Source organism: Dufourea novaeangliae, unplaced genomic scaffold, assembly GCF_001272555.1.
Source record: "Dufourea novaeangliae isolate 0120121106 unplaced genomic scaffold, ASM127255v1 scaffold16, whole genome shotgun sequence".
NCBI classification, from domain to species: Eukaryota; Metazoa; Arthropoda; class Insecta; order Hymenoptera; family Halictidae; genus Dufourea; species Dufourea novaeangliae.
Genome location: NW_015373891.1, coordinates 3885280 through 3905992, shown reverse-complemented (window position 1 = coordinate 3905992; position 20713 = coordinate 3885280). Strand labels below are relative to the sequence as shown.

Here is a 20713-nt window from a genome sequence, read left to right as displayed (position 1 = left end):
GAGAGAGGAAGTGAGGTCGTACGCCAGGGTTTTGTGGGCGAGTAATGAGACGCTCTTAGGCGTTCGTTATTTCGGCGCGGTTCGGACGGAGTATTTTTTAGGGATTATTGTGGGGACTTTGTACGTCGGTGTGTGGAAGTTCGATACGCTTGCAGTTGATGCGTCTGGGGATGGCCAGGGTCGGGTGAATTTTGTTTCGAATAACGAACGAAGCAGAGTTTTATTCGTAATGAGGGAATAACGATTTTGCTCGGAGGAAAATTATTGATGTTAGTCGGTTAGATTTTATTCGTTTGTCGTCATTCGACAACGAGAAGTAACTATGATGACTGAGGGACCGAGAATCCTAAGGTTGGACTGATTTTAGTTTTGAAAGATAGGAAACTTTTCACATTTTTAAATAAGGCCGTTTATAGTCACGTACAGAAACCCTCTGAATAAATCGCTGGTTCCTTTATTTACTATGGATATTATGGTTTTAAAAGATAGGAAACCTTTCACATTTTTAAATAAGTAAGTTTGTAGTCACGTGCAGACATTCCCCTGCATAAATCGCTGGTTCTTCTATTCGGTAATACCACGTGAAGTGAAACACGAGGATAGGATCGTTCGTGACGAGTGTGCTGGATCACGTTCAATCCGGAGTAAGTATATTTGTTCCTCAGCCTTTCTATGGTTACACCTTTCGCACTTGTCACTACAGGATTTATCCACCGATCCCCTTCGCTCAAGGCATCGATTCGTTATCGATTCTTATATCCGCGAGGAGACCGTAGACGTCTGAGGATCTAGGGTAGGATTTGCTAAGTGTTCTCGTCGCGACAGCACTAGTAAACTGAAGATACGACAGCTCATTTATCTTTCTTTTCTTCTTTGTATTTTATTCCAATTTCTCTGGTTTTCTTGCAGAAATTCATAGTTTCCTGAATTATCATCGATTATTTTCTTGTTTTTCCTCAATACTGATGTCGCAAATAGTTCTCTTTAAGAAGTTCATGACATCAAAGTGTTCTTGACGTTTTCACGAATACAATAATAAATTCTGCTGAAAATTGTACCCCCTACGATATACTTTTATCCAATAACATATGTTAGTATCATCAGTAGTGTCGAAGATATTTATTTCGTTGTTATACTTTAGGTGCGTCATCCTGTATACAAAGTGATACAACTGAACAAAAGGTTATTATACATGTGAAAATAAGCCGAAAATGTAGAATAAAATTTGTTTATATCGTGCTTCGTTTCTGAGATGTTCGAAGTGAAACGTGTACTTGATATGCGTACAATTAACTAGAACTGGACTATCGAGTCTGATCATTACATCTGTTTCTACTTATGTTACATGAACTTTCAAATTCAAATATCTCAAGAACGAAGCATCGTACGAAAAAATTTTATTCCTAATTTTCAACTTACTTTTGCATGTACAGTTAATTTATATCCGGTTTACTACTTAGCCTGGCTCATTCTGTGTAATAATGTGAATATGTCGGATGCAATTCGTACGCTGTACTATTAAATGAGCGACACCCAACATGTACCTATTTCCGTCGAATCGATAACCATGAAAACCTTTTAAAACCATTTGAATTTATAAATCTACTCATTTCTTCATTTTCATTTTAGAATAAAAGTTCCGAAATATCTGACTAACATACGTTGTTGTAACCTTTTAATCTTCATTATAGTGCACTAACCAGTTTGACTGTTTTGATAGTTGTAGCGTTAAGACTGTCACGTGTCGTCACACTGAAAATTGATTATTCGTACCACAAAACGTCTCCTGAATATGATCCCGTAAAGGATTATGTTCCAATAGAGAGAAATCGGTGCACGTAGGTATGAGAAACGAGGACTCCAGACAATTTCAACCCCTCGGCGCATTATAGGCGGGTCCGGGAGCAATAAATACCGCTTTCAGTCTCGATCCTCCTTCAATCATGAATGGCTGCAGTATCATCCTTTCTAATCGAGCTAATATCGTAAACAGATTTGCCTGCGATCACGTGAAAGCACAGCGATAAGCCGGCCAGCCAGAAATCATGCTGATCGCGGAGACAAGATAATGAACGACTAATACGCACGGTCATTCCATGATACGAAATAATTAGTGGGGGATCGTGGAACCACCCTCCCCCCCATAGTTCGACTAAACCGATGGGAATCGCTGACGAGGCTTATGCGCGCTATGCCCTACGAATTTACACCTTATAGGTACGGTCATCGCGTCGATCGTCGATCGCGTAGCGGGAGCTCGTTGTTGGATCCGATATAGATTCTCTTGAACAAATATGCATTACTTTTTTCGACAATTTTCATTGAACCGAATGAATTAAAACAAATATGCTAAATTAATAAATAAGGAAATTCTGTTTTCGTGGAGATCGTAATGACGAATGCTTGCTTGAATTTAATATTTTAATATAATGATGTGTGATGGAAGAAAGACTGACATGAATTATAATTGCAATTAAATGTCGAATATTTGGAAAATGTTGAATTCTGATTTGATTATGATCGAATGTAGATAGTATTCGTATTGAAGTTTGGCAATGTGAAAATGTAAGAACTTAATACATGTGTACAGATTGAAATATATTTTTTCTTATTTTATTCATTGAATATATGTAGTATCGTATTTATGTGTAATAAATTTGACAGAATATACATATAGTGGGTATGGACATAAGGAAGTAGATCAATGTTCGATATTAAAGACCCTCAAGTGTTTGACTGTTCAATTCTGTTTAATTAATCCAATTACTACGGTCCCAGGAGTCACTTTATTGTTCGTAATTTACCAGAAGGAAAAAGAATTACTTGTGCATACATATGCACAGGGTGAATATAAAAGATTAAATATTCATAATAGTAAAGGAATATTAGTTTCATGCGATATGATTAATATTTATATCGACTGGAACGATAGTTGAGATTTTGCCATAAGTCTAACTTTATATTTGTTAATGATGTACCTATGATTTTCGTTTTCGTGGTTTCAAGAAGCGAAAAGCGGAATGACGGTACGATTAGCACCGTAAAAATCACCGAAATTAATCCTCAATAGTGTATATTTCCAATCGATTAATTTGAGTACCCTCTTCCACGGAATTTTCAGACTTTAACGAAATGTTTCACAACATTTGCTAACGCTTTCAAAGTATTTATTTCATGGACGACTTTGGTCAACATTCGGTGCCGTTCCGAGCATATTTTTTCTCTGTTCGAAATGGTAAGTTAATCCCGTGGCGAGGAATTCGATTCGATTTATTATGCAGTCTGAATTTTTTACCGGTCCATAAAAGCACGGGAATCGGTCGAGTTGAGCGCGAAGCGAAACAGCATTAACTGGAATCGATGATTTCGCCTTTCAATTACACGCCTCCTTTATCGCGGCCTTGCACGTGAATGGTCGCGCTTACGGGTCTTGCAAACGCCCGTGTCTAAGTTTCATGGAACACTATTCGACCAGAAATTCACACTCTTTCTACCAAAGATTTGACGGACGTCACTTGTTCGCAATTAAATTCGATCTATAGATCACAACGTCCATCACTGGCGACTGAAAATTGTAAATTACAGGAGTAGACATTTTCACTGCTAACAGCATTCGACCGGGAAAGTTGTTAACAAAAGTGCTACCAGCCTTGAATGAACTAAATTAAATTTTGGGAAGAAAAATTAATATATTGAATTAAACGGAAAGCTTTTTAGTTTTCTTTGCTATAGATGTAATGGAGTGTTTCAACTACAAATAAGTAGAACACGTTAAATCGTGGCGAGTATTCTTGTTTTTATACCAAGAAAATAACCGAAATAACCGAATACAGTAGTTTCCCATCGTACTTATCTCGTTGATCCGATATATACAGTGTCCCCCGTTCGAAAAGACGGCGGGAAGGGGAGAACAATGAGTAATCCAGGACTCCCTTGTCCTTCATTGTTTCGTCGAAGGATAAATAACGGCGGCACGACCGGGTGGCGCAGCTTTTAATTCAATTCCGGACAATGGTGAAAGAAACTCGGCCACTTCGAGTGGCACGGTGAAACGACCGGATCAAGGCTCGTTCCTCTCTCTCGCGGCGATCGTCTTTCAACAAGTTGGCGACCGTACGGAACCAGCATCCCTAGGCTGAAACACCCTCGGGTACTGGGAGTGGACTTCTCTTGTACAGAGCCTTGGATCGCGAGAGTTCACCATCCACCACCCATCGAGTGAATCGATCGTCAGGCTAACCGACGAGAATTTTCCGCCTGTTAATAATTCACCGTCGAAAGCGAGATCAGATTTAGGGATTGTTAGGGCTGGATTAAATCCGTGAAAGCGAGACTTGTGCGCCGCGGTTCACCCCGGGGCCAACTAGTCATTGCAGTTTCGAAGCACTCGGCGCCAACGTCGATTATTTTACCAGCGGAAGTTTCGATCGATTAACCACTCGTTGGGCCCGGTTCTGAATTTGATTTAAATCTCGCGATTTGGAATTGAGATGTCGTGGATTATGTTGGGTAGGAAATTGGAAACTTTGGATATTTTGTTGGGGATGTGCGGACGGAATGACTGTTGGATTCACGATTTTATTGTTTATTATTACGGATTATTTCATTGAAGAAAAATGGTAATATGTGCCTAAAGTTCCCGAGATGAAGTCAAAATAGTATGTTTTTCTGAACCGATGATGCTTTTTATCATCAAATATGAAATATAGTTTGTTTTTAAAGAGATATAGAAAAAATTACAATTAGAGAAGGGAAAACGTATCCATATAACGTATAGTTGTCCGTTTAAACTATCTCTAGAATTTCAGTAATTGCAAAATCAAAAATCTGAAATTCATCATTTTAACGGGTTCGCTAGTTCTAGGGTTAATTGTTCTTCTCGGGCAACGTCCGCCATTTCAATGATCAGGACCCACCAACTCCAATCAGCCAAATTCTCCGTGGCATCGCGTCAATCGCAAAGTTAGAGGTTAGTCTGATTAGTACAATGCTGGATCTCGATGATCGAAACTTCTCTCAGCGGTGTGCAACAATCATGAACGAGACCTGGGATCGGAAAGAGGTCGAAATCCATTCCCTTCAGGGCAAAACAACGGGACCGCAAACACGTCGCCCTGCGGTGTACGCGTTTCCTGTGTTCCCTCCCCCTGTTCCGTCGCGATGTCATGAACAAAACCCCATCCCTTCCTCTCCCCCACGTTCCCAGGACGGATTCCCGTGGCGCACGTTCCTGTAATTTCATTAGCAATTGAAATTCCTTCACGGGCTTACCAGCGGCAAGTTGCGTGCGAGCGATTTGTAGCGCGGTTATATACGCCGCTCGTGATTCGGCCCGGCTGTTTTCCGAATACTCGGCCTCCGTTTTCGGCGGCGACTCGTTAATATGGTAATACGGCCATCAAAACGGCATACAAATTCGCTCATGCTACTTTTCGGCCGTGAGTCAAATTGACCAGGCTCGTTTGGAACACGGTAACCCCGTAACCGCTGATATCCTGGACGTTAATGCCCCGCGGAACATGATACAGTTTGGCGTTATCGTTACATCGGGGAAAGTAATATTATCTGCAGAACGGATCTCTTGCGTCTTCAATTGTTCGTGTCTGGTTTCAGTTTAACGTCCTTATTTGATCGAAGTATAAAACGGAGGGTTGGCTTATCGTAAGGTTATACGAAGGAAAATTGATCCCAGTTTTGTGTCCTATCTGTCTTGCTCGCTGGAGGCATTACCGTGTCTTCCGTTTCCTTTGGACCGGTTTCGTGACGTTTATGAAATGGTATTTGTGAATGCCAGTAGGTCACTTACGTTAGGAAATTGGAAGATACTATCGGCTAATTGCATACTGTGAATATGTACAGACCACAGGTAAATACCTTTGAATTTGAACACTTGGTGGAATTATGTAAAAGATCACTGTGATAGTGGATATGGTAGGAGAAACAACACTTTATTGAAGTCAATTTATTAAAGATACATTAAGAATAAATGAACAGAAGAAATAACAAAGAATTTACGAAAGAAATAGACAGTTGCAACGTGTTTTAAAGAAAAACACTGTCGAAGATATTGAGACGTATATACTTTGAACTGGTTCTTAGGTATACTCTTAAAATTTTTCTATGGAAACTTACGGATATTTTGCGTGATCACATATACAACAGTTAATTTTTTTTATGAAACATTGAAACTGTCTATTTCTTTGGAAACGACCATGTATATTGCCGAACCAGTAAACTGAGTCGAAGCGTGTAAACGTTTGCAAGAATGTGGAACTCTATTCTATTTTTATTGTTACTTCCTAATGAATTGAGGTAAACCCACATGTCAAGGACCTTTTTGGTTCAGAATGACCTGCCAGATATGACATACAACTTTGTCGGTTTCCTTACAGAGTACTCTATATATCAAAGTTCACCAGTTCCAGGCGAAGCCTGGAAAAAATTTCTGAAAGGCTAAATCATCGGATTGGAACATTTAACCAAAGATCTCTCTTTCTCTTAACTCCCATGGTGATACCAATCTGTTCAGCCGGTAGTGTATATCCAGTACAGTATATGTATGTGCCAGTATCTGCATCGAAACGTGTTCGGCAGCGATCGAAATGGAAAGTTCACGTATCGGGACGGTGTTGGCGTTGGAATCGTTCGGACGCGTGGGAAAAATCAGTGCCTGACGATGGACGGTGTTTAATTGGAGCGCAGAATTTTATTATTTCGTCGGACAAGTAATTGCAATAAAATTAATTCGCGTACCCGGTTCGGGGGAGTGAGCGGAACGTGCGCGCACAGGCCATTAAACACGCGCGCGTCGGAAGCGACGCAACAGCAAAACCAGTGCTGCCAGCGTCGCGTCGCCAGCGCAGGACGAGAGTCATCCCCGTTCATCCCGGAGGCTGGAGAAGCCGTTGCTAATGGAGTACAACGAATTACTACTAATTAACAGTGGGGCCGCGTGCCGGCGGCCGGGTGACTGTGCGTCACGCGACAAATCCAGGGATTTCCCTTCGGCCCCGCAACAACCAAGAAGTCCTGCCGGCATAATTAGAGTAATGTAGTCGTAGCCACTGATGGGATTGAGCATTAAACGCCCGTAACGCGAACTCGCGCACTTATCACGCAAGCTACACGCGAGGTGGCTTGGTTAAATCCCGGTCCGTGATCTTCTGTCCGTGGCACGGAACTGTCGGGGGTTTTAATTCTGGAGAAATGAAAAAAAAGTTAAGGTTTACTTTCGATCTATTCATTGTTTTCCTTTTAAGTACTGGTTGAGGTAGTGGTTATTTGGAAGTGGTTGTCGAATCCTGAATGCATTCGATCCTTTGATAAATATGGATACTGAAAAATAGAAGCACTATAGTAGCTATTTATACATACATAATATTTATTATTTTGTTTTTCTTAACACTTTGATAAACTGAAGTGTTGCAGTAGCTATAAGTACAGGGTAGATGCTGGAACTGATTGTGAGATGAAACAAAGAGGGTGTTTCTGAAATGGTGGTACAATCTGAAATAATGTAATTCTACAAGCAAAAGTAAGTCGAAAATGTAGAATAATATTTTTTCATACGATGCTTCGTTTTCGAGAAAATTGAATTTCATTGCGTGCCATTGAATAGAATTTTGCTAATGCGTCTGTTCATTGCATTCTGATTCTACTTACTGTCAGTATGAATACGTACGAGTTAGATGATTTTTGAAAATTGATTACCTTGGAAACGAAGCATCGTATAAAAGAACGTTATACCATATTTTTTACTTATTTTTCCACGTAGAATCGCATTATTTCCGAATTTACCATCATTTCGGAAACATTCTGTATAGCACTGATTTTGATCAAAGGTTTATTTCGAGGAAAGGTAAATGATTGTAGTAATAAGAAAGGAAAACACGATATGTTGTGGAGATAGTGCATTTTATGATGATACTCATGTATTGTAAGGACTCTAGTACACACAACGTGTAAGAGGGAGCGCTATCTGTTTCGAACTTTCTTCCTTTTTCTGTAGTTTCTCTCCGCGAAGAATGTTTCTTTGTAAGTTCGTGATAAAGGCTTGGCTTTTTTCGGGTCATCACGTGCACCTTAAGAAGCAGTTGTTCTTAAAATACTAGTCGTAAGGGAAGGTTATCGCTCTCGTAAAAGCACTTTTTAAGCCTGTCTTTAAGACATGAAACTGGTTCTAAAGTATAATCTAGATAGACAAGCACGTAACCGACTGAACAGAGTTGTTAGTAGTTTCTGTACCTCTTCGAAAACTGCGATGCTTCTATAAGAGCAGGTATTAAATATTTCTTATTTCAGATAAGAATAGAATATTATTAGTTAGATCAGTAACCGCTAACATAACCATTTCTTGGTCTACTCTCAGAACTCCTCAGATTCCACAAACTAGATATTGGGAGGGGGGTGGGGGGTAGGATATCTTTTACTCCATTTAAGGTGCCCTATCACTTTTTAAAATATTAAAATTCATGCGTGGGGTGCATTGGCGTAGGTAGGGGGCAGGAGACGGCACTTGCCCTACCCTAGAAGAAAACAATTAAATTGCCACCCTGCCCCCAAGACCGATAACCTGGTTACGCTCATGATTGGATGTTAACCTATTAGTAGTAGAATTCACAGTTATGTAAAAAATTATCTCAATTCTTCTCGATTAAGAAACGAACGTAACAGATAACATAAAGTATTATTATAACGAACAAATAATTACACTATAAAGATCCATCAGAATCGACTCACTTATTCCAACAAGATGACGTCTTCCTTAATCCCACCTTCGTAAAAATTCATACACCCGAAAAGAAACGCGACGGAGAACTATATTTATTATTCAACAATCCAATTCCACTCTCCAAGGTACACACGTAGATCTCACTCAGAAAGTAACTAGTCACGAGCACACCGCGACAAACATTCCCAAGACGCCACCCAAAAGACCTTCCACCAAACAACAGAAAGAATTCCACGCGAGCCTCGCCTGGAATTCTCCCTCTGGCTGTCGGAGCACGACGGTCGCACCGGTCCTGAAATTATTCGTAATCTTCGCAAAGACAAGGTACAGTGAGGGGGGGGGGTGAGGTGCGCAGAGGGGAGCAAGGGGATCCTCAACGTTCATGACACAAGGGGGACAGGGGGGCACGGGCAGGGAGAAAGTTTCGCGATGACGATCGGCGCCGGAAAGTAGAGACCGCGTTCAAACCCCTCCCCGGTTGCAACCCCAGCAACCTGCACGCTCGAACAATGGAAACAATACATTGAAATGAGAAAGTTGGTTTGCATTGTCGGACAAGCGCGCGCGCACTCGCTGACGGAGGGGACGTTGGCGCGCGCCCGTCTGTCTGTCTGTCTGTCTTCATACCGGCTCGTTCTCTTTTCCGCGCGGCAGTTTTTCCCTTGACGTCTCTCCGCCTTTTACCCCTTTGTCTCTGTGGGACCGCGTACGTGTGCTTGATTCCGTCCCAACATCCCTTCGTTCCTACCCCCACCGTCCTGGGTGCCTCATCCTCCACGGTTTTTTCCTCTTGCGAAGAGACAGCAGCCTCCCTCCCCTCCCCCTGCCTCGTTTCCCATCGCCCGGTTGAAAGAAAGGATTGTAAACCGTCGGATGAGCCGCGGATTCCGGAATGGGGACTGCTCCATTCGACGGTTTTTCTCTCGGTTTCGCGCGGCCGAGCAAGCGAGCAAGCGAGCAGTGAAAGCCTAAGCCCGAGGAAGCGCGCGCGTCAGCAATTAGTCGGAGGGATATCCGTTTCCCCAACGGCGAGTTTTAATAAGTTAATCGGGTCGAATCTGTCCCACCACCAACCGTCTGATCCACGTTGTCCGTCTATGCATAGTCAGAGGAGTGGTGATCGTGGAGGTTTTTTTTAAGATGTTTTCGACATTGACGGAATTCAAGCGGTGATACTGGGTTTCAGACAATGCCCGTCCCGGGACACAATGCCGCGGCGATACAATAACCGTGTGTATCTTTTTTCCCCTCTTTCGTACGGTGAATGAACACTTTCGGGTTTCGAGTGGTCCTATTCATCGGCCCTCTGCTCGTGTTCGTTAAGTTAACGATACGCTCTGGACATTATTCCGGATCGTTCGGGACGGTTTTCCGGTTAGGAGACTTGGAATTATGCGTGGGGATTCTTTTTTGGGTCGCGCTGCACAGGGAGAGATAAATTCTAAAGGGATATTGTAAATCAGGCGGGTGAATTGTATTTTTTTTTTGGTGTGTTGCGGCGGGTTGATAAAGGTGGGAATGCTTTTTTCGGAAAATTGCGAGAATGGCTGGTTTGTTTTATACGTTTGGACGGTTTGGTGACGGATAGGTTGTGCGAGTTGTGCCTGATTTTTTGTGTTCCTTTGTTAAATGTCGTTTTGAGGTAACAACCGGAGGGTTGATTGAGGGGACTGTTCCTATTTTTGGAATTTTTTCTTTCTGAAATATTCAACGGTATGTTACGTTGCTATATTATTAAGCTGATTTAGTTCAATTTCGAAATGCAAGTTGTGTGCTGGATGTGATGGATCTTCAGCGATCGAGTGGATAAATATGGATAGTATTCCATTCAAATAAGAACGTTTACAAGTCATAAAAGAGAATACATAAATACAATGTATATGTATCATGTTTTCGCTTACGTCAATAAGTTTCTAAAATTCGTCCAAATCATGAAGTTTCGAAACATACTCAAAAATACAACCGGAAAAAATGCAAACAGCAAAAATGTCTGTCTTCCAGACACACTGCCACAGCGCGCATAAAAATTTCAACGATCGAAAAACATCCGACCAAAAAAAGATTTCATCCGCTATTCAGTTTCCGAGCCAGTCTTACTCACCGTATCCAGCCAGCCAGGCGTCCCGCCAAATTCGTTCAAAATTCACGAGTGCGCGACTATTCCCCAAAATCCTCGCGGCACGGTGAACCGTCCCGCGATTACGGAAATTTACGCGACGCGATAGCGACGTTAAAAAAAAAAAAGGAAAAAGGACACACAAATCTCTGCACCCAGCGATCTATTATATTTCACCGGTGCATTATTCAGCTCTCTCAAATTAATCTTTAATTCCATTCCGTCGCGAAACGCGCTTCTAACGGGTTGCCCCGCGTTTCTATGAACCCTGTGTTCCGCTCGACAGATACACGAGAACGATAGGAAGAAAGTCACGGACGAAAAGAGAGGGAGAGGAGGCCTATCCAGAAAAGTGGCACGAAAACTTTGATCACGAGCCATTAATAACGCGGCGCTCCTCGCGTGAATCGCGCAGCCAGACCTAAAAGGTCGGAAGCGGAGTGGTCATTCGAGCACGCTTAAAGAAGAATCTCGAAGAAGAGGGGCTGGTCGTTAGAGACCTCACTGGCGAGATGAGAGGGGAGACTGGTTGGGGTTAGGGGGGATGGGGACGGTTGGTAGTTTCCAAGGGATGTTGACGGAAAGCATTACGCAGATGGTCGATGGACGGTTCTGTGTGTCTCCTGTCTCTCGAACAGCCAACAGAGAAACAGAAGTGTACAGCTTCAGAGGCTCTCCCGATGACGTCGAGGGTTGACTAAGGTTAGGCCACTCGGCGTATCGCGTACAACTCCGGGGGTGGCGAACGCACAAACATTCACATGCGTGCCTGAGAGTGTACGACGGGGACGGCCGTCTGCGTGGTCTTCGTCCCTTTCTCCCACTCCAACCCCAGCCACCCCCCCTCACTCCACTGTTGCAGCCGCATCGCTGAGTACATCCGAAGAGGGAGAGTCGTCGAGTATCACGGCAGAGAGGGTAGCGCTCGGTCGCAGCCGTGGAAGGATGGAGCGAGCAGGAGGAATGAGGATGGGTGGGATGGTTGGCAGACCCCCTTGTTCATTCTGTCCTCCTCCTCCAGTCCATTGTTTAGTTATTCTGATGAGCCAGTGCATTTGAAATACACTCGAACGGGCCATTATATCGGGGAACACATCGCTTCCTTTCGCGGGATCGGTCGCGTACCGCGATCCACCGTCGTCTTCCGAATGACAGGCCCGGTTCTGGACATTTTGATAGGAGGCGGGCGCACCTCCTGTTAATTGGACGCAACCGCGGAGATAAATCGGAAGCGTGCGCGCCCTCTCGAGCTCGCACGTGTACCGCTCGAATGGGGCGCGTCTCGTGCCACTTGAAACGAGAGGGCACGTTGATTCTTCACCGTAAACGATTGCGGACGTACAAAGGAAATATAGAAAAATCACGAGGTACCGTCAAACAGTGCGAGAGAGAGGGAGAGAGAGAGAGAGAGAGAGAGAGAGAGAGAGAGAGAGAAGAGAGAGTGAAAGACCAAAGAAAGAGGTTCCTCTGTGCCGGGCTTCGATAGTTCCGCTCGTTCCACGATAATAATGCGGTCGATGGGCAGCTACGAACGTTCTGATTTTTTCTCCCCCTCTCTGAGTCCGTTTTTTGTTCAGTTCTCATTCCGGGGTAAAAGCCGAACCCGTTGGTGAATAGGTGGGGCACGGTGGAAACGAGTTTTATTCGATCAAAAGCGTGTTTTCTCTCGTTAGTGCGCGATTATACGCCGCCGTATGAAACTAAAAACTGCCTATCTACCCCGTGCCCAGCCGTGTTCCTCCATACAAAAATGGAATCACCGGGATTCTCGATTTTTTCCCGTCGATGTTAAACCGTATTACAATCCGTGTGAGTTTTAACGAAATAAAAAAAAAACGAATGTGGAGGAGCAACGGAAATTCCTCGTAAACATCGATTACAATGCCCACCAGCCGGACAGTCCCGTTATTTTCAATTTTCTTGCCGGGGGATAACGACCATCCTCCATATCGCTAGCTATCGTTACCCTTGGTTGAGGACTCTAACCAGTTAGACGTGTTTTTCGAGACCAGAACTGTTCCGAGACGTTCTAATTGAATGTCGAATCGACGTCGAAGAAACGCCGCGAGTGGAGAGGAACGAAGTGAACAGAGGTGGGTTCGACGTGCGTTTCACGTTATCGGAAATTAAGTTACCTTTGTAATGCGAAATGGATTCTCGACCTGGAGAAAATTTAAAATTACGTTCTCGGCCAGGTATGCTCTTGCTCCTTCGGGGAAAAATTGTTGCTGGTATAGCGGCAGGGTTATGTAGGTCATAAGGTATTACCGTTGGCGCGGAAGGAGAATATTTCTGGAGAAAGAAACGTAGGATAGAGGAATCTCGGAGGAGAATATGGCCGCTGGTTCTTCCTTGCAATAATACACCCCTCAGGTGGTGGATGCTGGAATCTCCTTTTTCGGTGGGACGGGATGCTAGGATCACTGTCGAGATCGTGGGTCACGGTTCTAAGTGCATCTCGGTGGCAATCCTGCCGGAAAGGAGAAATTTCCTCTCTCTTTATCTCTCTCTAGACCAGGGGTGGACAAGTTCGATGATAAGAGTCACATATCTATAATACTTTTCGTACATTTTTTCACGAGGTACATCAATAAATTTTTTTAATATTGTTACATACTATCCTACTATATAGACGATTAATATAAAAGTTTAGGAAAAATGGCAATGAAATCTAAGGGTTCGTATCATCGTTGCGTATCAATATGTCGCGGTGACTTCTTTTTTTTTTGTCTTCAGCATATAATGTATAAAACTGTAGGAGGCCGCTGCTAATTCAAGAGGTGAACTCATTGTAGTCACAGAAGGAACTGACAGTCTATTGTTCGTGACAGGTCGTATTCTCCGTTTTGGTACGGACGCGTAAGCAACGGTGATACGCCACGGTGATACGCAATAATGATACGATACAATGATACGCAACGGTGATACGATACGTAACAAATGGATATGCACCTTAATATTGTCTCAGGAGCCGCACAGAGTAGATTTGAGAGACGTGGTTTGCCCACCGTTGCTCTAGACTATCCGTAAAAATTCTTGGTTATTCGTGAGGTTCGCATTTCTCGCGAAAAGAAATCGCGTCTTGGACGTGGTATAAGTCCGACAGAGACTTCCGTCGTCGACAGGGAAGTTAATTAATGTGGACTTCATGTTCACGAAAATACGGGGAACGAAAAGAAGCTGCCGCGGAGGAAGAATTCCGGGAGAAGTATTCGCGTGATTCAACGGAGCGTCGATTCTACCACCGTGAAATCTTGACTCGTCTCCCTGAGAAATTCCAGTTTTCCATCCCCAACCGGTGTTTCTGGCGACAGTGATTCTGGCTTTAGTTTTATCCTTTCAAGACGCATTTGTTTTTAACGACGAACTCAATACTATGATATTACGGTCTATAATACACTCGAGTATGAAAACAATAAGAGGTCAAGCATAGTTTTGAAAATGAGATATACGGGGTGATCGATAACTGTTGGTAAAAAAAAATGTTACCCGCAGAAATAAGTCGGAAATATACAATAAATCATTCATTCTATAAATTTCATTTCTAAAGATGAATAATCGAATTTAGGAGCAATATATCCCAGCAAGCATTGTAAAAGTAACCTCAGGGCGCATTGTCCCGGCAGTCTCGAAAGGGTTAACCCGGTGGCGATTTGGAATCGAAACGATTCCCTCGATCCTTTGCTAGTTCAGACGGTCTCGAACTTTCACGTGAACAGGTCCCGTCCATCGGACATTAACTAAAATGTTAGCGGACGACGCGAGAAACTAGGTTGATCGCGCGCGGGGCGGTATTCGTCGCACGTTCTCCTCCGAGTATTCTCTCTGTACTTCCGTTGGGCCAGCTTCCAGATGGGCAACGTCGAACGGAATGCGGAATACACCCGTGCGCGGGCAGGGTACGCGGCACTCCTACTTAAATCAACATAACTCGGGTGATGAATGGTTAACTGGGTTCAGAAGGGGGGTGGCGGCGGGGGACGCAATGCGCTCCATTTATGGAAGCTATTACGGCCGAATTTCAGCGTTAAATGTGTGATTTATGGCCGGCCGTATTATCTTCGTTCATGTCCCGTCGACGATACACCGGCCACCACCCACCGTATCCTCCTCCTGGCCCCCCAGGCGTCGTGCGTCCCTCCTGCGTCAACGGTGAACGTGCTCGCGCACCAGCCAGCCATCACGGCTTCTGTTCCTGCAAAATTACTTTGAAACTCTGCGAAGCCAGGCGAAAAAATTCATCAACCCGGTGTACGCGGGCTGCGACCATGATTAATGCCCTTCTAACTGCCGATTGAAATGGTAAGGAAAATTTATTTTCCCTACCGGATCGGGACGCGTTTCCCCGCTGGAAACTGTTTCCGCCGCTGGATTTACGGGCCAGGCTGCTGATCGTGTTTCATTAAAAGTCATCGAAAGTCCATTCGACTTCTTGTATGGTGATCGCTATTTTTTTGGGGGGTGGGGGCAACACTACTTTTTATCCTCTTTTGGATGGAATTACGATTACTAGATGGCCTACCGTTTATGGTGGGGTGTAATACTAGCGTTCGATGGAATTGAACTTTTAGTCTGAAATGTTACTATGGTAGCGGATTCTCAGACGTTAGGTGTTGAATGGAATCGAATAAAATCTGGGGGTATGGATTGCAGGTTGTGTAGTTGCAGACGGACGCTTTTGACAGTCAGAGAAAATCAGGCTACAAGATTAATAATATGTATCATTTTGCATATATATAGCAATAGTTACGAATAAAATTTATTCGACGTGTAAAATGCATATTATCAATCTTATGTGATGGTCAACATGTGTAAACAGGAGCAGAGGCTAAAACAGTAAAAATGACAACACAAAAAGATGGTCATCGAAGAATTCTGGGTGGGATAAACGCAAAGACTTAGTTTCCACCTTGCACTGGGTGACCAAATTATTAGTGCCACGGTACGAGAAATATGTTCTTTGTGTTTGTGTAGAAAGGAAATTGCAGATGCACGTAGAATGATTAACTACATTTTTTTTACGAATGGAGTTAGAATAGTTAAGACTTCTAACTATGTGTCATCGTGACGACATTCTAAATAACCTAGGATTATAAACGGTAAATTCCAAACATTCCAGGCACCCCAGAATTCACGGACCCGTTTATGACGAGATGTGCCCGGTTTGTGTTTCAGGCAGCGACGCCTCGTACGAGATGCAGGGGCCGAGCTTCGTGTCGGAGCCGGCTACGCGAATCGAGTTCACGAACGTGAACGGTGGCCGTGTGGACTGTATAGTAAGAGGAAATCCGGCGCCCACCGTCGACTGGCTGGCAGCGGACGGCGGGAGCATAACGAGTATCCCTGGAATCAGACACGTCCTTGGCAACGGAACGATCCACTTTCCCGGTTTCGAGGCCGAGGTGTTCCGGCAGGACGTCCACTGGGCCATTTATAAGTGTTCCGCTGTGAACAGCGTCGGCGCCATCGTTAGCAGAGACGTCACTGTCAGAGCAGGCACGCCAACGCGAAACTTCTTGCTCGTTATCTGCATTATGTTGTCTCCTCCACTCTGCTGATAGGAACACTTCACAACCCCCGGGCGGAATAACGTGTTGTTTTGATCGATGGTTCCCGTCGATATGGAAATAACGTGTAATATACCGTTTCCACGATCGTTCGGGACACGGGGCTCACGTTTAGAGAGCACAAGCTCGACAGCTGGCGGAGGCGAGATCCCTCTTCTAGAGGGTTTACATTAAACATCGGTAGCCGCGGGGCTTCAGGAGCTACGAGTTTCTTCTTAGACGGAATAATTTATCCCCCATCACCCGGTCCACGAGATGGTACGTCTTCGACGATATGAAATATTTATTTCTATCCAGTCCGCGATTGGCTTCGTGGCCCGCAGGTGACCCTGCTGCACCTATGGGCGACGCCCCTCTGTTCACCTCCTACCCCTATGTGCAGACCTACATCGTCGGAGGAGCGGAAGGTAATTCATAGTTTGTCGATAGTTTGTCGACAGAACCGTGTTCTTTCTTTCGTGTCGTGGGACCGTCGTCTTCGGCGGTGGTCCGAGAATCGATCGACGGAATTATTCAAATACTTTCCAGTCAGAGCGTTCGATCGTTGGAACGTCGTCTTATCAGTCAGCTCGTGTTCAACGACGTCGTAGCCGGGATAACGGATAAGCTCGTTCGCCTCGCAACGAGCATTCACGGTCGCGTTGTTTCTTACTGTTTTATCGGGAGACCCGCGGGTAGGTGGCCGTCAAAAACCGGGCTCGGTGACAAGATCCATGGAGGGGTTTGGAGGAGAGATACGAAGCCAACGGGCGGATAGATGGGGACGGAGAAGGCTCCCGGTGTCTCCGCGAGGCGCCTTAAAAATAGAGCTTCCCACGGGTCAACGAACCGGAAGATATCTTATCGACCTAATATGCCCCGTAAATCATCGTCGCGTGAACGCAGCACCGAACCTTTTCAGATTCATGCTCGCTACCCACCTCTGCCGCGTCAGCTTCTGCCCTCTTCCTCCCGTCTATCGTGGCCTCCTTTTTGCTCGATCTGCGCCTCCCCACCTTACGGAACGACTGGCGTCGCTGATTCTGTCCTTTTCCCGTGGCGAGAAAAGCGTCGCCTTCGAACGGATACATGCACCATCACTCCGAGAAAAACGGATATGATTACGTGCGCGTGCCTCCGCGTAAGCTTGCCTATGCATTTGGCTGGTGGTTCGTTGCTGACTGAGCCGGATACGCGAATCGAATAACAATAATGCAGGCTACAGTTTCGGTTGTTCAGGATACTCACACCAGCGATCTCGAACAATGATTGAGAGAACACGTACGCCTCGTATGTTCGTTGGACACGTTGCATTCTCTTTTTGTTACACTCGAGGAGATTTTATGTAGGGCTCCGGCCAATTCGAGCTGGGTTGTTCGACCGTAGTTTCCGTTTCCGCTATCGGCTGCCCACCGAATCACTCGGGAAATAAGGGTAACTTGGTTGATAAAGGGGATCGCATCGGAAGGGAGGCCCTGTTTAAGGATTACCCTCCGTGGGTGTTTCAAGTGTGTCAATCGAGGAGGATTCGTTGGGGTGTTTAATCAGAGTGTTAATTTTGAACGGATTGTGTCCCGTTTCGGTTAATTCAGGAAATCGAGAGAGTTGTAACACTGGGGAAGGTGTTATATTTTGACGGGTGGTGTTTTATGAGTGGATGGTTTATGGGAAATTCTTTCGTATTGAGGTGGACACTTGGACTTGAGGAGACTCCAGGAGATGATGGTTTAGTAAAGATTGACGTTACTTTGACCATGTTAATAGGTGTTAATGATACTTTTTGGAGGTTTAAGGGAGACGTTCACCCGAAAATCAACTGCCAGAGTTTTCATAAAAATTCAGAAATAAGAGCAGTTTATCCGCTAATTAATTTCACGAACGTCCGTGGCTAACCCAGACCTCGTCCACCACGAATATATCTGACAAAATTCCCAGTTCGGAGAAGTTGAAGCTCAATCGTTTCAACTACGGGCGAGCTTCTTTAACGCTTCCCAGCCTCATCCGGAACGAGAACCACCTGTCTTTGTGCAGGTATCTTAATCCACTCCGCGTTCAGTTTCGTTCCCCCTTTAACGAACTATTTAAAGTACGTCCATTCCGTGACCAAAGAAGTTAATTAAGGTCCTCGAAGACGGAAATTGCGTCCCGGCTAGTTGGAACGTGGAGAGGGTTGCGCGCGGGTGTCCTCGATAATAAAGTAAAAATTACTTCTCTGTCCTTTGTACCGTTTTCGCGACCAGCATTGTTAATCTTTCCAGGGAGACGTTCCCCCGGGGTTGTTTCCCTGAAGACAATGATGGATTCTTCGTCGGGTTTCTGGAGGCGAGACGACCGAATATCCTCGTAAAAACTTGTCCACAGACGAACGGGTCTGCGTCCCGTTGACGAAACACATCGCGTTTAATACATTCGAGTTTTCCCACGGTGGTATACGACGACTCGAAGAAGCCGGTGGAAGTTTAACGACGTTTGTGCAAAAACAACGGGGGTTGCCCCTTATTGTCGGAGGGCTTTCATGTCGCGAATACGCCGGAGCTTTTCGAGCCCGGTCGCAATACGCTCGGGCCGATTTCACTAAGACGTTTGTTTTCTTCTGTTTACACCGCACAATGTAGCCGGGGAGTTATTCTTCCTGTAAATTTCGTTGTTTCGGTTTAATTTCGTGCCGCCAACGTCGCCGACGTAGACGAAGTAATGAGAAATCTTAACGACCGCTGCGAGCGCTCGCGTAAATAAAGCGCGCGCATTCTCCCTGGTAATGTTTCTCCGTATCGTTGGAAATTTCATTGTTTCGATCCCGTTGCCTTCGAGGTGCACCGATCAACCGCCACATACACTGTGAGGGACAAAGGGGTTTGCGCAATTAAAATGTGGTCGTAAAGAGAGCTACGGTTTGTGTATCACTGATCATAGGTAACTATTTGGATTTGTGTATTATGCAATAAGCTTTTCTCCTGTTTAAACGTAGAGTACAGTAAATCGTCGATGAGTGTTCGAAGGTTCTTCGGTACTAGAGTGTTCAGACATCATACCCAACACTGAGGGATTCCTCATGGAACCAGTCAAGCGCCTAGTGATGGGGATGACGTCTGAAGATACAGTGCCAAGGAGCTTTTGAACATTCATCGATGATTTACTGTATACAGTGTGTTCGAGTAGTGGTGGTTAGAAACATTAATGGGTGATTCTACGACTAATTCTATATTTTTCCATATTATTCTATTCTAAAACGAAAATCAAGAATAACGTAATTGGGGGCTTTGCTATTGAGTTATTAATTGTCGATTATTCACGGGCTCGGTCGATGACCTTCACTGTCGTAGCCACCTGGAAAGAATCTCTTACCTCGTGGCCGAAATGGTGACATACGTCTCCAGGCGATATAGCAATACTTTCTTGAAATATTTTCTACGAACTTAGGATTAATCATTCAAGACTAACATTAAACCTGTTTGCTTGCTAAAATGAATAAGGACAAAACGAGAGATATAGTCACAAGCTATTTAAAACTATATAAAATAAAATAGTAAGAGTAGTAATAGAAGAATTAAAAAGAATATCAAAGGTAATAGAAATGACAGACGAAGTGGTACAGAAAATGACTGGTACAACTAGGTAGATAAGCTTCTACATTTTTGAAGATGTTAAGAACGTGATTGAAAAAGAAAGCATATCGTGTTAATAAATGAATATTAAATGCACATAGTTTAATAGCAGCGACAGTTCTCAACGATCCCGACAAAGAATAACGATCGTATAAATTACCTCAAAGCGATGCGTCGAAACGTTTCACAGAGCCAGAAGGATTAAGGAACATCGTGTTCTTTGTGCACCAGAAACGAAACGAACGCCCGACAATTTTTCCAACAATTTCCCTCGCACGTCCCTCGTCGATACTCGAAGAACCGACGCGTTCCTCTCAATTATGCAATTACGCGCAGGCCTCGGTTGATTCAACAACAGGCCGCGATTGGCAATTGAAATGATCGTTTCCCGAGGCACGAACCGACCCGGTCTCAGAACGAATCGTTTGAATAAGTATACGCGCGGAGAGGCCGGGGGATCGCGAATTCATGAAACTCGAGAAGGATGTGTTCGTGTTTTGTCGACTCGCAAACACTTCTAACTGTTGGACGCGAAACAGCTGCGGAATTTCCGCTTGCCTGCTCACCACGCGACAACGTTTAATCGTACACGAAACAAGACGTTTAAAGTGATTTTATTATCATATTCGCGCGCTAAAGCATTTCCGTCGGAAAATGAAATAACGGAGGAGGTATTTCAGGTTGCTTAGAAGATAGCAAGCGGAAAGAATGCGGG

General features: G+C 44.4%; 1 protein-coding gene across 1 annotated transcript in view; it reads left to right on the top strand.

The window, feature by feature from the left end:
• Positions 1 to 16000: 16000 nt before the first annotated feature.
• LOC107187797 (Down syndrome cell adhesion molecule-like protein Dscam2) overlaps positions 16001 to 20713 on the top strand; it is a 119286-nt gene continuing 114573 nt past the window's right edge. Inside the window, exon 1 of the mRNA XM_015575974.1 lies at positions 16001 to 16343. Within this exon, the coding sequence (XP_015431460.1) occupies positions 16001 to 16343 (343 nt within the window). The remainder of the gene's footprint in view (positions 16344 to 20713) is intronic.